Source organism: Kwoniella newhampshirensis, chromosome 5 (assembly GCF_039105145.1).
Source record: "Kwoniella newhampshirensis strain CBS 13917 chromosome 5, whole genome shotgun sequence".
Classification (NCBI taxonomy): Eukaryota; Fungi; Basidiomycota; class Tremellomycetes; order Tremellales; family Cryptococcaceae; genus Kwoniella; species Kwoniella newhampshirensis.
The window spans coordinates 991,304-1,006,088 of record NC_089959.1 but is presented as its reverse complement, the minus strand read 5'-3'; the positions used below and the strand labels follow the sequence as shown (position 1 = coordinate 1,006,088).

The 14,785-nt window shown below is 51.3% G+C and overlaps 2 protein-coding genes across 2 annotated transcripts; both read right to left on the bottom strand.

Annotated features, from left to right (window-relative positions):
- Positions 1-235: 235 nt before the first annotated feature.
- IAR55_002929 (uncharacterized protein) lies at positions 236-7,053 on the bottom strand (the record flags this gene model as incomplete). Its single annotated transcript, XM_066946040.1, has 8 exons — positions 236-612; positions 673-1,776; positions 1,846-2,569; positions 2,636-3,014; positions 3,073-3,358; positions 3,420-4,908; positions 4,958-6,783; positions 6,876-7,053. The coding sequence occupies 8 exons, from the start codon at positions 7,051-7,053 to the stop codon at positions 236-238; spliced, it is 6,363 nt and encodes a 2,120-aa protein (XP_066803541.1).
- Positions 7,054-9,250: 2,197 nt separating this feature from the next.
- On the bottom strand, positions 9,251-14,611 carry IAR55_002928 (uncharacterized protein; the record flags this gene model as incomplete). Its single annotated transcript, XM_066946039.1, has 5 exons — positions 9,251-11,140; positions 11,190-11,462; positions 11,520-13,407; positions 13,465-14,059; positions 14,119-14,611. 5 exons carry the CDS (start codon positions 14,609-14,611, stop codon positions 9,251-9,253), a joined length of 5,139 nt encoding a protein of 1,712 aa, XP_066803540.1.
- Positions 14,612-14,785: the final 174 nt, after the last annotated feature.

The window sequence follows — 14,785 nt, the reverse complement described above, 5'->3', positions numbered from 1 at the left end:
TCATGATTCGTTTCGTTCATCATCTGTTGACTGACTTCGTTAAACGTACTGCCTACCACTACTATTACTACTGACTATGAATCTAGATATGCAAATGACGTTCGACACACAGTGTCTTTGATCGACCGACCAAGAAACCGACTCAACCTACAGATATCGTCTACAAACTGTGATTACAACACTTTTCTTCCTTTCCTTTCTTTTCTTTTGACTGGACAAACCCACCTCATACCTTTCAAGTTCTTCTCCCACTCCTCAATTCTTCCAATCTCGACATCATCCTCTCTTCCGCTGCTTCTCTCAACGAGTTCAGATTCTTCAACAAAGCTTTCACACCTTGATAATCCAGATTCTCAATCACTTCTTTCGCTTTCGCTGCTTCGTCAACCATCGACAGGATCCTGTTCTGTTGAGCTGTTCTCTTCGCGGGTGATGCCAGGATACCTGTCTCGCCGGATCCCAATCCCGGTTGAGGAGGTAATAGCTGAATCGCAGTCGGCGCAGCCACCAGTTGATTTCGTTTTCGAGAACGTGTCTTGGGTGGAGAAGGCAAGGAAGGAGGTACACGGCCCAGGGAGGGTCGTTTGGAAGGGGAGGGATCGTTAGGCGCATCTATCGAGGTAAAAGGTTGATCAGTTGACTGCCGGCCTTGACCCTGAAGTTGATACTCACCCGCAAATCTACCGCTGATACTCTCGCTGATTTGTGATTCTTCAACAATCAGCCCCGCTCTAGCCTGCTCAACTCGAATTGCCTCCTCTTCTTCCCTCTTTCTCCTCCTCGCAGATTCGGGACTCAAAAGCAACTCATCCTCCTCATCTTCCTCCACTGATGCATGAGTAGGTGGCGGAGGTGCAATCTCCTTCGCTTTCCCCTTCCCTTTTCCTCCTCGTTGCCGTCCTCTTGTCTTGAGCTTTGCTTCCACTGCATCTCCTTCTTCTGCCCCCCTGTCGTCACTCGCACTGTCAGGCACGATCGATTCCCTTGATTTCGACCTTTTTCTTTTCACGGGGCGTTCCGTCAGATCCACCACCGGAATCAAAGAGCTCCTCTTTTGTCCGACCGAGTTGATCGAGGATGCTGAAGAAGTCCTCGACAGTGTTCCAGGGAACTCATTATCCTGTGAATGGATCTGGGAATCCTCCGAGAAAGATTCTGAGCCAGATGGGAAAGAAGAAGAAATCTTTCTTTTGCGCGTTTTCTTCCCAGTCACTCGTTCGGGAGATGTTGACACAAGCTTCGTTGGTGAGATGACATCGTCCGAACCAAGGACTTGATTGACGGGCTGATCATTTGTCGTGGGGACCGACGAAGGAGCAAAGAACGGGAAAGAAGGGACTCGCGAGAGCCATCGACTCGCCGACGAAAGCAGTGATGGTCGAGTAAGGGTAGGACTACCAGCCTGTGACCCGTTACCGGAATGCGGCTGAATAATAGCGATAGGTGGGGGTCGAGTTCGAGGTCTCGATTCCGGCACAATTTCGACTGCCGGGGTCTCTGACTGGTTCTTGTCTACCTCAGCTTCCACTTCAGCCTCGGTCTCAGTCTCTATATCATCTTGTGCTTCTTCTACCTTTGGCTCAACCTCCGGTGGAGCGGAGGGTGACACGTCTCCTGAAGGCGGCACCATGCCTCTTGGCTTGAAGTATCCAGGCGAAGGTTGGACAACAATGCACTCCTCGTCCGAGTCTTCAACAAGAGGAGCCGCTTTGATTTCCGGCATCGATTCGCTTTGAGCGGTGCTTGTGAGTTTCGGTCTTTTGGCTTCCGGTAAAGCTGTTGAGAAGACGAGACCATGTCAGTTAGATCCTTCAAGTCGACCTATTTGGTTCGCGGTGAACTCACACTGCGCTTCAGATAAGGCTCTCTTTCCTCTTCCATTGACATCGACAGCTTTTTCACCCTTTCTACCTCTCCTTTTTGTAGCCCTTTTCTTCGTCAAAGCAGCTGGACCAAAGACGTCTTCTGCACCGGATGCCAAAAGATCCTGTGGAGATGCTTGATCCGACACATGTCGCTCTTCACTGGCCTCCGAGTTACGCGGCGAAGCAGGAGCGGGTATGATGTCCTCATGCTCTTCAACGATTGTCTCATCAATCTGAGCTCCACGTGTCTGCTGGGGCTGCGTGTCGTCGACAGACTGAGAGATGTCGGCGTCGTAACCGCCAGTGGTCGCCGGGGGTATTTCCACGGTCATGAGCTCAGTCATCGGTTGAGGAGCAGGTTTCGCTGCTAGGGCATGAGGATACTTTGCCTGACTCTCTTCTTCTGACATCTGACTTTCACTTTCGACCGAAAGACCAGGGACCGCGATCATTCCCGGAACAGCAGCTAGCACATCCTTCAAGAACCCGGCTACATCGTCGGAGTAGTCCAAGCCTTGAACATTTCCGAAAGCGTTCTGCCAGAAAGCCTGGAAGGCGAAAGGAACCGAAGAGCTTGATGCACGAGAGAGACGAGGTGCGAAGATATCGACAAGCGAGTTCATGGCATCGGATTTGGCAGGCAGATGGTTGGCAACAATGGAGTCGCCTAGTCTGGTCAGCAGAGTCACGTAAAGGTTGTCGAGCTGCACGATGACCTCAGTTTATCAGCCCACATCCCGTTCCCCGACAGACGGTTCCGATCTACTCACATTCTGATTCATCTCCGTTGAGGCGATCTTGTCCCTGTCTTCCAGCCACACCGCGACCCCTTTGTGCGTAGGCTCCAACACATGATGCACGTACTCCGAGGGCATTCTCTCAAACGCTACCCTCAGATTGTCAAGGAGCTCAGACACTGCTGGTGAGATGACAGGACCGCTTGCTTGAGTCTGAGAGTCCTGCGACGTTGCAGCCTGCGTCTCAGAGCCAGGGTAGGATTCTTCGAGTGCATTGCTGACGAGAGTGAGGAAATCGACCGGCACATAGTTCTCGTCGATATGCCAAGGTGAAGATTGGCTGTGCTCGGAACGTGTGAAAGACATCCACGAAGCAGCTGCAGCGAGGCAGGAGAGGGTGATCGTTGTCGAGCTGTTCGTCTCTGTGAGCAACGGCTTGGCGTTCGTTTCAATATCACGCGCAAACTCACCTGGTCTTTTCCCCTTCCAGGAAATCGGTCAGATGACCTGCCAAAGCTTCCAACACTCCAAAGTTCGCTCCGAATCTCTTAGCTCGGAATCGCAGAACGGTCACTCTGAGCAAAGACTGCCAGATCGCAAGATCATCTTGGCTAGCGTTTTGATGCCAATAGGATGTGACATCTCGTCCTCGGAAGGGTCCTGAGAGCAATGAAACGAGAAGGGCGCCAGTATGGTTCGTTCCAGCTCCAATAGCAGAGGACGGCTGCAGATCGATGACTTGAGTCCATTTGGTCGCTGAATGAACGCACAGTCAGCCCTATGCTTTTGGTTTCGAGAAAGGGTTTTGTAATCTCACCAATCAATCGCCAAATATCCAGTTGTACCTCCTCGCACTCTTCGAACAAGAAGGGCATTGCATTGGTGATATCCCCCAGCAGCTTGCCGGCGAAACCAGGGGCACAACCCACCTCTAGCACTCTCTGGACGAGAGCTTTGAAGACTGCTTGATTCGCGGGCAATACAGGAGCGCTCAGCGTCTTGGACCGAAGCAATTGGCCTAAGACCGCTCCAGCAAGGGTCGTATTACCATTGCTATCGCCACCAAAAGCAAGCTGACCAAGCACGGTATTCTGCTCCGAAATTGGCGATTGATCAAGACGCAGCCTCATCGTACCGACGACCTCTTCACCCAAAATCTTGATAACCAGATTGAGCAGGTGCGTCGTGATTCCAATTCGGACTTCATTCTCATCCATTATACATTCACCTTTCTCGTCGATTTGACCGATCGCTACGTAAGTTTTCGGATCGCGGTTGAAAACTTGAACGACATGTCGGGTCACAGCTTGAAGACCTGCCAAAAAAAGAGGCGTTGGAGGCGCATTGTGGATATTAATCGACGTCAGTGCGTGCAGTAGATTTGACCACACGTTGGATAACGGTAAAGGAATAAGAGGAGTTTCGTTTTCGTTCTTGACCCACTCGACGCTGGAGAGTTTGTTGAGCCCATGAATGCTTGATAGAGCTTCGTCGAAGAGGACCAACAGTCGACCAAGACGCTTCGCTGCCCAGAACTTGCCCCAAGAAGGGATGTCGGAGGCATGAAGCCCTTCTCGTTCAATCTCCTCAAGCAACTCCGCAAAATCGGCGTCCTTCTCTCTACTGAAGACGACTCCATCCATGTACTGTGAGGTTAAGAGGCGATCAAGGCTCCAAGACGCGTGAGAATCGATCTTGGAGCTGGTGATCGCGTCGAAAATTGTCCATCCGTGGACAGTGAGCGGGTCAACGCCACAGATGCTAAAGAACGAGCGCAACATAGGATGCACGACCTTTTCCCATGCATTGTCCAGACGGGGCAACCGTTTCTCTTCAGGTGTTAGATCTGGCATTGGAACCCCATCGGACGATGGGAGACCAGATATCACAGACATTTCTTTCGCGGGTTGCTCGTCATGATGAATCGCCATGCCTGTGTAAGCGTACACCACTGCGGTTGCGCCGAGGCCACAGGTAATTAGCCATTGCAATTTCTTGGTCTTCTCTGAACGCTGCCAGACATTATGTGTTGGGGTTTCTCCTTTACTCGAAACCAATGCTCGAGCGTACGACATTTTGTCGGTTGCACGCGACAACGCCAGGCTGACTGGGAGTTGGAGTGTCGCAGTCCGTTGTTCAACCGTCTGCTGAGAAGAAGCGGCGAAAGGCTTGTAAGATCGAACAAGGTGTCCACCATCTGAGAACGAAGATGCGTAACCCGAAGAAAGGTAAGCGTGAATCGCGTGGTTCCACGCTGCACGCGCCAGAAGTGGTCGGACGACGTTTGTTGAAGGTTGTAGTGAACGCTGGAGAAACGTCAGCGATAGGTGACTGCCAAAGCTCATTGCAACTCACGTCCATAATGTGGTCAAAAGCTAATGACAACCCAGAGGAGCCATAGGCTGAGCCAATAAGGGTCACCAGTGTTGCCCAAGCGGCGCAAGCCCAATGTACATCCGTTGTCGAACCAACCGAATCCTTCAGCACCTGCTCCAGCGCATGCCACTCTGTCTTTTTCTCTCCGTCCTTGCCATAGATTGGGCTGGATTTCCCGGGCATCTTGAGGGCGCTCTTGAGGTGCGATACAACGAAGAATTCACTCTTTTGTACCATCGTCTTGGTTTTGTTCCAAACCTCTCGAGCTGAGACATCGGAGTTGTTGACCAGATGAGATTGGGTGGTGGTGAGAATGGTGATCTTCGCTCTGGCGAATGCGCAAGCGGCAGCGGCGGCTTTGTATCGGACGAGATTGCTTTGGTTAGCCATGCCTCGCAAACAGCTGGCCAGGAGATCGGGATAGTGAGTAAAGAAGATCGACGGGTAGTTGGAAAGTAAGTTGGTCAAGGCATGATAACCTTCTTTTTTGGTAGCACTTGGTCCTTCTTTGCCCGATACTGTACCTCCCATTGCTCCTAAAGTATCGGCGATGGCACCTTCGACAGCCCGAAGGATCTTGTCTTTGATAGGATGAACGCAAGCTGAGGGGAGGGACATTTGGGCGAGTAAAAGGATCGAAAGGTAGTAGGTGCGTTTCGGATTAGGTGTAGGAAGCTTTGGTGTGCGAGGAATGATCATGACCTGCTCAAGGATGGCTTGTAGATCGGCTTCTGAGAAGCAAGAGAAGATGAGAGATGTGTGGAAGGTGAAAGCCAAGAATCGAAGGACCGCCGCACCGACTCCGGAGGATTCACGTCTATATCGAACTTCCGCTTCAGTATAACCTTGACGAGCAGGCTTGGTCGGGGAACTCTTCAGCCCGTTGGCACCAGGCGTAGGAGAGGGAGTGAATCGACCACGCTGGCTTATCGGTGTACCGTTGCGCAACGGCAGAAGGTCTCTGAATGGCGATGAGTCCAGCTCGCTCGTCCCAAATTCGTTTCCTGGTAATTTACCGAGAAGTCTCTGAAGATCTCGCTGAACAGCTCGTACCATGGCTGGTGCTTCGTCCCTCAATGGTTGCGTCGCTATCCGCACACCGTCCTCGAAATTCGGCGAAAGCGGATCTCTTCGCTCCTCATCGGTCGGTATACGTTGTCGCAGCCGTTGCGTCAGAGTGTTGTATGCTTCTTCCAGAGTGAGAAGGTCTTCCGTTCCGTTGAGAATGATGTTGATGAGCGATCCGGTAGCAAGTGCTCCATCTTGCTCGACTTCCTCCTCTTCCTCTTCCGAGCTACCCTCCTCTCCTAGGTCATCTCCTTCGGTGGCTACCTTGCCTCCTGATGCGCCTGAGGCAGTACTATCATCCGAGCCAGGCACTTCGTCGGGCATTCTACCCTTCCCTTTTCTGTCAGGTGTGTCGGCCACACCTTCTCCAGCAGCTTTTCTCAACATGGCAAGCTGATACGAGTCTCTCGCGAGCAGTCTCGGTCTCTTCCCGCTGACTAACAACCTGGCCGCTTCTTTGTTGTTGAGTGTGCCTTCTTCGACAGAGGCTGCCAACCGTATTTGATGAGCTCGAGATTTCAGTATACTTCGCACAAGGGTCGGAGTTTCCGACAACGGGTCGCGATTACCTCGAGCGAGGGATGGTGAGTCGAGTGGGGTGATCGGATCTGATTCAGGATATGCACGGATGGATTGAGGATGTAAAGGTGCCCTGCAGGAAGGGATGATCGAATCGTCAGAATGAAAGTATTTCGTGTCGTTTTGTGGCGAGAATATGACGGCGCGACGTGACACAGCTGGAGGATTCAAGTCAAATCAGTCAAGAACGATCAGCATGTATTTCTGCTGCGGTCCATTTCGCACCATGCTTGAGGACTCGACGACTCACAGACGGTCCTCTTCGCCCCCAGAGGCATCACCTCGCTCGGACCTCCTCTACTCGGACTTGAGCTCAACGGTACCAAGGCAGCAGCAGGCGACGAGCTTGGACTAGCATGTATCTCCTCGTGATCAGGTGTGGCATTGGTGAATTTTACAGACTGAGGACGGTGTGCGGCGATGGACATGAGTGGAAGTCGGGTGATGGGTGTGGTCCCAATGAATGAACGCGACGCGGCTGGGGTTTTGGCCGAGCTGATATGTTTGGGATGATGATCCTATGTTCGTGATCGTCGTTTCGTATGCAATCGATATGAACATGTACAGGCTACAGAGTGAGAGATCGAGTGCCATGCGATTATGAGCTGTGTAGGAGAAAGACGAAGATGTGACGATGAAATCCAGTGAGATGTAATGTTCCTCTCTCTCGAGAGAGGAGGCTGAACCAAAGCGAGAGGTTGGGAAAAGGGTCCGGGGTGAGTGAAAAATAAATGAGAGATTCAGGTCTCGCATCAAAACCAACCGACGCGTTCAGGGACATCACATACATTATGGGTTGGAACGCGTTTCGATTCGACACCGGTGGAGGGGAGTTCCTACAGTCTCTTGTCCGGCGGTGGAGGGAGTCCACCATGATTTATCGAGTAGAGCTTTCACCGATACCAATCTCATATCCACCGATTCGATCACTGTATGGTCTTGGTCCCCACAGTGACGATTACCAGCAGACGGCGAAACACCGTACAGAAGACCATCATCAGCATGAAAACCCCATCCCCCTTCCGGTCGTCACTCCATGGCGACAGACGTCCGGTCGTTGACGGTCATCTTGTGGCACAAGCAACCCTGCCCTTCATGATTCGTTCTGTCCGGCTACAATCGAAAACGCTTCGGACAGAAAACCCAACCTAGAGTGACCGGTCAGGCTTCAAAGCGACACAACAGTGGCAAACCCAGGGACTCTCGAGAGGGTTAATGGAGGTCGCGTTCGCGTACAAACATGTTGGGATGCCGAAACCGTACCCTCCTTTGTGATTAAGAAGAGGGCAGCTTCAAAGTGAATGGAAGGGTTTATCATTCAGCGAGATGACCATCGTCATTCAAAGTCTGCGTAAAGACAGTCACACCCCACTGTCGGACACAGCATCTGTACCAAGTCGTCTTATTCTGACATCTTTCCACTTGATAGTGAAGGCTGAGTCATGTCTCTTGGATTGTGTATCTCCACCCCGAGCCCCAGATAAGCAGAAGCCAGTGTCAAAGACTATCAATCTCTTGCTGAGTCTGTAGGCGATACAAGTAAGACTTCCCACCGTGCTCTCTAGAGTCTTATACTTCAGGACACCTCTTGTCTCACCGAACACCCGAGTCTTCTCACACAAACACGACAACCAAGCGCTCAGAATGAGCCTCACTGGACAGGGTGGCGATGGCCCATGTCGACGAGATAGCCCATTTGCCACTCGTGCAACTGGCAGTGGTGGCGGCGGATTGAGCGGGGGTGCGATTGCCGGTAAGTCATAGTCCACATCCATGTCCATGTTCTCCTCTTTTTCCAACCAGATATTCGTTATGGAAGACAATCATCAACCCTGCAGATATGAGCTAACTAGAGAAATGGCCAGGCATCATCATCGGCGTTCTCGTCATAGTGACCCTGATCATACTGATCATCTATCGATCTCGTCGACCTCGACATCATCCGACCTATCGCAAAGCACTTCCCACAACGCCAACCCCACCTCAATACTTACCCCAATACGTCGAACCTCGTTTCATCCCTCCACTACACCCTCAGACCCATACCCATTACCCAGGTGCGGGCTCTGTTGGTGGAGGGGTACGATACCCCCCGACTGCGGCCGTTCATGATCCATCTAGTGGCGGTAGGGTGTTTTATTCTTCTACCCACCACCAGAGCAAGAGAGAATGTGATGTAGGTAAGAACAGTGTGAGGTTCGGCAGTGTAGGAGTGAGGCATTTTTTATTGTTCCTGTCTTCTCATATCTTCTTGTTATATGGCTCTCCGCGTATCTTTTCAAACTACACCACATTGATCATGATCATGGGCGACATGATATGCTCGTCTGTCCCTTCATCCGCGAAATATATGGTTTAGGTCTTTATTTGTATCCACTCGTGACCGGTACACTTGTAACGTCATCATTCGTGCATGTTGTGTTATGTAATGGTATGTATATGGTTGATCATGGTAACCGCCGTAGTGATTCGTTATCGTCGTCTCAAATATATGTACAAGAATAGACTTGGGTAGAGAATGGAAGAGCATGCGCACGGTGACCAATCGAGCCAGACGTTTAGCAAGAGAAGGATGATGGGATGAGAGGTTAGGGAAGGGACTGTAAGATGCTACGCCGGCGAAGCTCAACATGCGGCAGAAGACACATTGGTGTCCTTGCCAGCTTCGCCAAGGGGTTCCTTGACGTCTGCGCGAGATTCGGCGACAATTTGATCGGCCTCCGAACTCTTCTCCAACGACACAGGCTCGGATAGTATGTATGGTCCTGAGTGGCGAATCGGCGGTGAAGTGACCGAATCGGAGGAGGTGCCTTGCCTCGAGGTTTGGTCGGGAACATCGTCGTCCTTGGTCCGTATAGGTAATGCGATAACTTTCCCGACACCACTTATCGGACTTCCGGCAGACATTGAGTCATCATTTGTCGCAGTTCGGTTAGTGGTGAGTGTTCTTGACGGCGAGGCGTGTGTCTGATACTCTATCAGTTGTGTTGTGAATGCTGGATTGGATCCCGTGCCACTTGTGTCATGTATCACAACATCTTGGAAATCCTTGTTCTCCGATGCACAACTTATTTTTGCCTGATGAAGTTCGCCAATGTTCACGGAATCCGCACTGTTTCGGGCTTCGTCTCCAACTATCTCCACCGGGTTTGCTATTTGCCCGTCTACAGGTTCTTGGGCGGCATCCGCCAAGCCACTGTCATCGGCGTCTGTCTCAGTGACCGCAGCTAGATCTTCACTTTCGTCATCGTGCAGTTGTGGTTCGTCCTTTTGCCAAAAGCTGTCAGTCGCGATGGACGAATTTCTTTCGAGTTCCGTCTCCCCACCGTACAGTGAGACTGTGTCCCCTGTCGGTCGCGCTGGGCTGACGGTATCTGTAAATGCTCTTGCAGAATTCGATTCGGTAGATGTGGCATGAATAGATGGTGATCGAGAATGAAGACTGCCGGGTGTGAACTCGATTCCGTCATGCTGACCGTCGTCGAAAGATTGTCGTCTCCCCTTGGCCGTCAATTCGGAGTCTGCTGCGGACAGCTTGGACCTGTCATCAAGGGTGGTATCGGAGGTTGGTTCATGTTCGGCAGGAAATTTGTTGATATCATTGAGAGCTAATCCCGTCACCGGACTCGATGAACCCTCCTGATCTGATCCTGTATCATTTGCTTTCTTCACAGATGATACATCAATTTCGCCACCAAGCTGAGGCGATCCTGTCTGAAGACCCTCGTCCACAGCATTCGTGGGAGATAACGATGAAGCAATCTTCTCAGTCGGGGCGCTTCCCGGTGTAACGACAGATGAGAGCTCCCGCACCTCTGTTAACGGTGAAGGCGACGGAGCCATCGACCTCTCTCTCCTGATGACCGGAGATGGAATTGCGTCCCCTCCATAATTTGAAATCGAAGACGTTTCTTCTTCCGGATACACCTCTGTTTCTGCCTGAGATGACTCTTCGAGCTTGTTGTCTGACGAGCTTGGCGCTCCACCTTTGGTATCCAACCAGTACCTCCAAATATTCTCATCCAGCTCCGCCCACTTTTTCAGATTCTTGATGGGCTTCAAGTCCAAATCTATCACCTTGACCGAACCTTTGCCCTCTCCTTTTACTACCCGCCATCCACCATCGTCCGACCTCACGAGTGTTGTCTTCACTATCACCGAACAATCTTTGAATATGGCCGACAATGAGTATGCAATGAGTCGTTGTCGCAAAGTCCATCCCCCGGAAGACAAATCACTGCTCGATCCGGCTGTCGGGTTCGAAAGATACGTATCGGTGAACTCTCCGAGCTCAGAAACGGTTGGGTCAGAAACCAAAGAAGGCTCGAAGAGTGAGGCTATAGGATACACGGATCTGAAACGGGCGATGAGGTCCGAAATGTCTGTAGGGTCCAAGTTACGCTGCAGACTACTCAAATAGGGGAGAACTTGCGAAGTTTTGAGCAGGGGTAGGAGGAAAGGCGCACTTCTTACTGCAAGCCCCCCTTCCCCGGAGGCGCATGGAATCTTGTCGGCCTAGAAGCTGGTGTCAGTTGTTGTACTTCATATGCAGCCTGCAACTCGCCTGATCAGGAGATACCTTCAAACCATCCACGAAAACCCTCAAGTTATTTATTTTGCCATCACTTCGAGTCCACAAGTCCCATAGACCCTTCCATGCTTTCAACATACGTTCGCCGTCCCCAGAATATAAATCCAATGGACAGAATGCGTTCCCTTCGGAACGTTCTTGATCTCGGTAATGGCGATGCAAACAATATCGGCAGTTCTGTGTCTTGATAGATACGGACTCGGGTGGTTCAAGGTGTTCTGCGTGAGGCAAGAAACCCCACTTCGGCTGAGATGTATCGATTTAGCTGATGTGAAAGTCTCTTGTCACGCCGGCTTGACCTACCTTGATCTCTACAGCTAAAGTGATAATCCCCTCTTCGCGTTCCGTCGCCGTTATGTCCTCCATCAGCAAGCCTCTGCCGTCTTCATGAACAGACTCCGCCAATGTAATCCCCTCCATCTTTCTCGCTTGTGGCCGTACTTCATCTGCATGGTCCAGCAGATCCTTGAACCATTGTTGATGGACACATACTTCTTCGGCGCTGGCCAATAGATGGGCAGGTAGGAGCTTATGAAGTAAGTCTTGTCGCCAGACTCTCAGTAGTCGCTGATGCTCAGACTCGCCATTGGCTGCAGGAGTCGAAATCGTAGTGGGTTTACGGAACCGAACCACTTTGCCAGTATATGCTGGTATCGATCCTCGATAACCGAAAACAATATGAGCGGCCCCCTCGGCGACATATGCCCAATCCGACACCGTGGTTTCGACCGCGATTCCAGTAGAATATAGTTCCACGGATTCGACTTGCTTGCTTCGTGTAGTATTTGCGACCGACTCCTGCGTTGGTGAGGGGATCTTGACAATTTCGCCCATTTCTCCAATCGTGTAATCTGTAGGTGTGAGGGACTGAGCAGAGGAAGGAGTTCGGAGATCATGCTCGAGTACGACAGAGCTTTCAGCCTGGGGTGTTTGGTCACCACCAGTCGACCTCGAGATCGATTTGGCCGACCCTCCGAAAAGGCTTCTCTTCATACCAGTTGTTGGTCTGGCAGCGAAGGTAGCAAAGGAAGAAGATCGCTTGAATGAGGTGGCGAAATCTTTAAAGCCTCTCGTTGTGCTGATTCTTGACGTTGTAGAGGCTGCTTTGGGGGAGATAGCACGAGTGACATGCTCGGAAGCAGTGTCGTGCATAGGTGCAGGAGGTGGTCGGTACTCAACCGTCACCAGGAGCCACTCTATAGGTTCAGAAGTATGAACAGCTAGATCACCGGGGGAATCTTGGTTAGGTAAGGATGGAAGAAAAGGAGCTACCAAGCGCACCAAAGCAAAAGGAGGCCAGTGTGCGATACTGGTCGAGTCAAGTTGAGCGTCCTCAAGGAATGGTAGGAAGATGTCATCCACCTGAGTAACAGCTTCGCAGAATAAGCTGACCACAGGAGCTTCATTGAAATGATGTTCGTCCCGGAAGGTCGCCCTTTTGCTTGTGGCGGACCATGTCACGGCATCGCCCTCATGGATTGGAGCGAATGCTGGACTAGTCAAACTTTTTGGGATCGAAGGTCGGGGTGTAGATGCGGAGACAGTGGAAGGGGAGAATGCCAGGCCTAATTCGCCAACAGAGCTAGGGGAGTCACCAAAGCCAGTCTTTTTGAAATCATCCCATACAGTACTGTCTCGTGTCCCTCTCTCATCTACAGGCGCATGTTTACGAAGTGCGACTGATGAGCCGTCTTCGACAAGTCCTTGTGATTGTGATTGCTGGCGAGAATGGCCTTCTGGGGATATGCGAGCGGCAGAAATTGTCGAGAAGGGACGATACAGAGGTCCGTTGCCGGTCGTTGTCTGCGGTGTTCTGTGACTGTCCTCCTTGAGCGAAGCGGGAGGTGTCTCACCCGAACAAGAGCCGATCTGGCGGATGAAGGCAATCGATTCGTCGGATAAGATTTGAAATGGATCTGCATTTTCACCTTGTCTCAGCGAAGACAGAAATGGGAATGGGCCTTTTTCAGACAGCTTCACGTTGAGCGCCGCCTTGATCAACTGCTCGGGTGATAGCGATCTCGTTGCGAGTGAATGATCATACACCAATGAAACGTGGAGGGTCTGACGAGGGAATGTGGAAGGTGGAGAAACAGGAAGGTGTTCTGGCGAAGCGGACGATTGGCCGAAGGGGTAATCTTGGACTGCATTAAGCAGTCGAATCGGAAGTTGCTGGCGAGTTGATTGATATCTATCGTTGATCAGTCAGTCGGTTTCGGTGCGACGCAAAGAACAAATCGTCAAATACCTTATCCAGGCATACAACAGATGTTCCACTTTCTTCCCAGCAGTTTTCCAATTATCATACAAGACTTCCCAATCCTTCAGTTTCTCATCTCCACATCTGCATATCCACCATCCAAGCAAGTATGCCAGTCTCCCACTCGACATCGAGTTGGTCTCCGCATGAGTTGCCAGTCCTGCTATGAGCTCGAACATCTCGTTCAGGTATTCCCTTGCCTCGACTTCCAGCTTCGGGGACAAAAGCGTCTCGTACGCCGTGAGGGGATAGGACAGGTTGTATTCATCTTGGACGAAGTTGATGTAGGTCTTGTCATCGACGATACCTCCGGAGGCGGTCGTTGAACGCCGTAGAATGAACTTGATGGTTTCCGCAAGATCGACGGGATTGCCGACTTCATGGATCGCGATCCGTAGCCTTTCGTTCCACGTTTGAGAAACGGTCGAAGAGGTAGAGGAAACAAGAAGAATTGGCGACAGGGAGGGGAAGGAAGACACGAGCTCAGGTTTCGTGCATAGTGCGAAGAGAGCGACGAGGTATTGCTGGTATTTCAGATCCGCGTTGAGTCGACAAGGAAGCATAATCCCAACGATATCTGAACCTACAGTGGTGTCAGCCCCTCAGACCATCACATGTTGTGAATACGAAATGCTCACTCACCAGTATCTCTCAGTGTTTTCCCGAAGACGTCCAACGCTATCTTCACTTCTTTGATATCCCACGTCAGTCCGGCCAGCACCTCTTTCTCCTCCTTGCTTAACGTCACTCTTCCCAGGCCCATGCTATCGTCAGTCCCTGCCGGAGGTAATAGGTCACCACCCAAATCCAGCTTGGGAAGTGTCAAATCCCCCAGTCCCGCTCTCGAATCCATACCTGAACCAGAAGTTCGTATCTGACTTTTCTTCCGCGACAACTCCGAGCTAGCTCGTCGAGACGATAGGTCGTAAGGTCTGGTACTCTTCTTGTATCTCATGGAGAGGAATCGGCCTGGAGGACGTGGCCTAGCACGGTATACAGTGTCGATTCCAGTGTCTGGCGGCGATGGAGCAGTGGCCGATGTAGAAGTTGTCGGTCCATCTCGAGAGGGTAAAGGTGGCGAGCTTGTGCCTTTTGCCTTCTTCTTTCCCCATAGGAACGAGAAGATTGACACCATCGTCAGCTGGATGAAGTCTTATTTCGCGACATGTGTATGAAATAAGACGAAAGCGAAAGACAGAGAGGAAGACAGATGCCTCCATGTATCGCAATAGTTCAACGCACAGACCTCTCCTTTTTGTCTGGCGTCCTCCGCTCGGGATGCTGGCTTTCTCAACGCGGGGTCAGATGC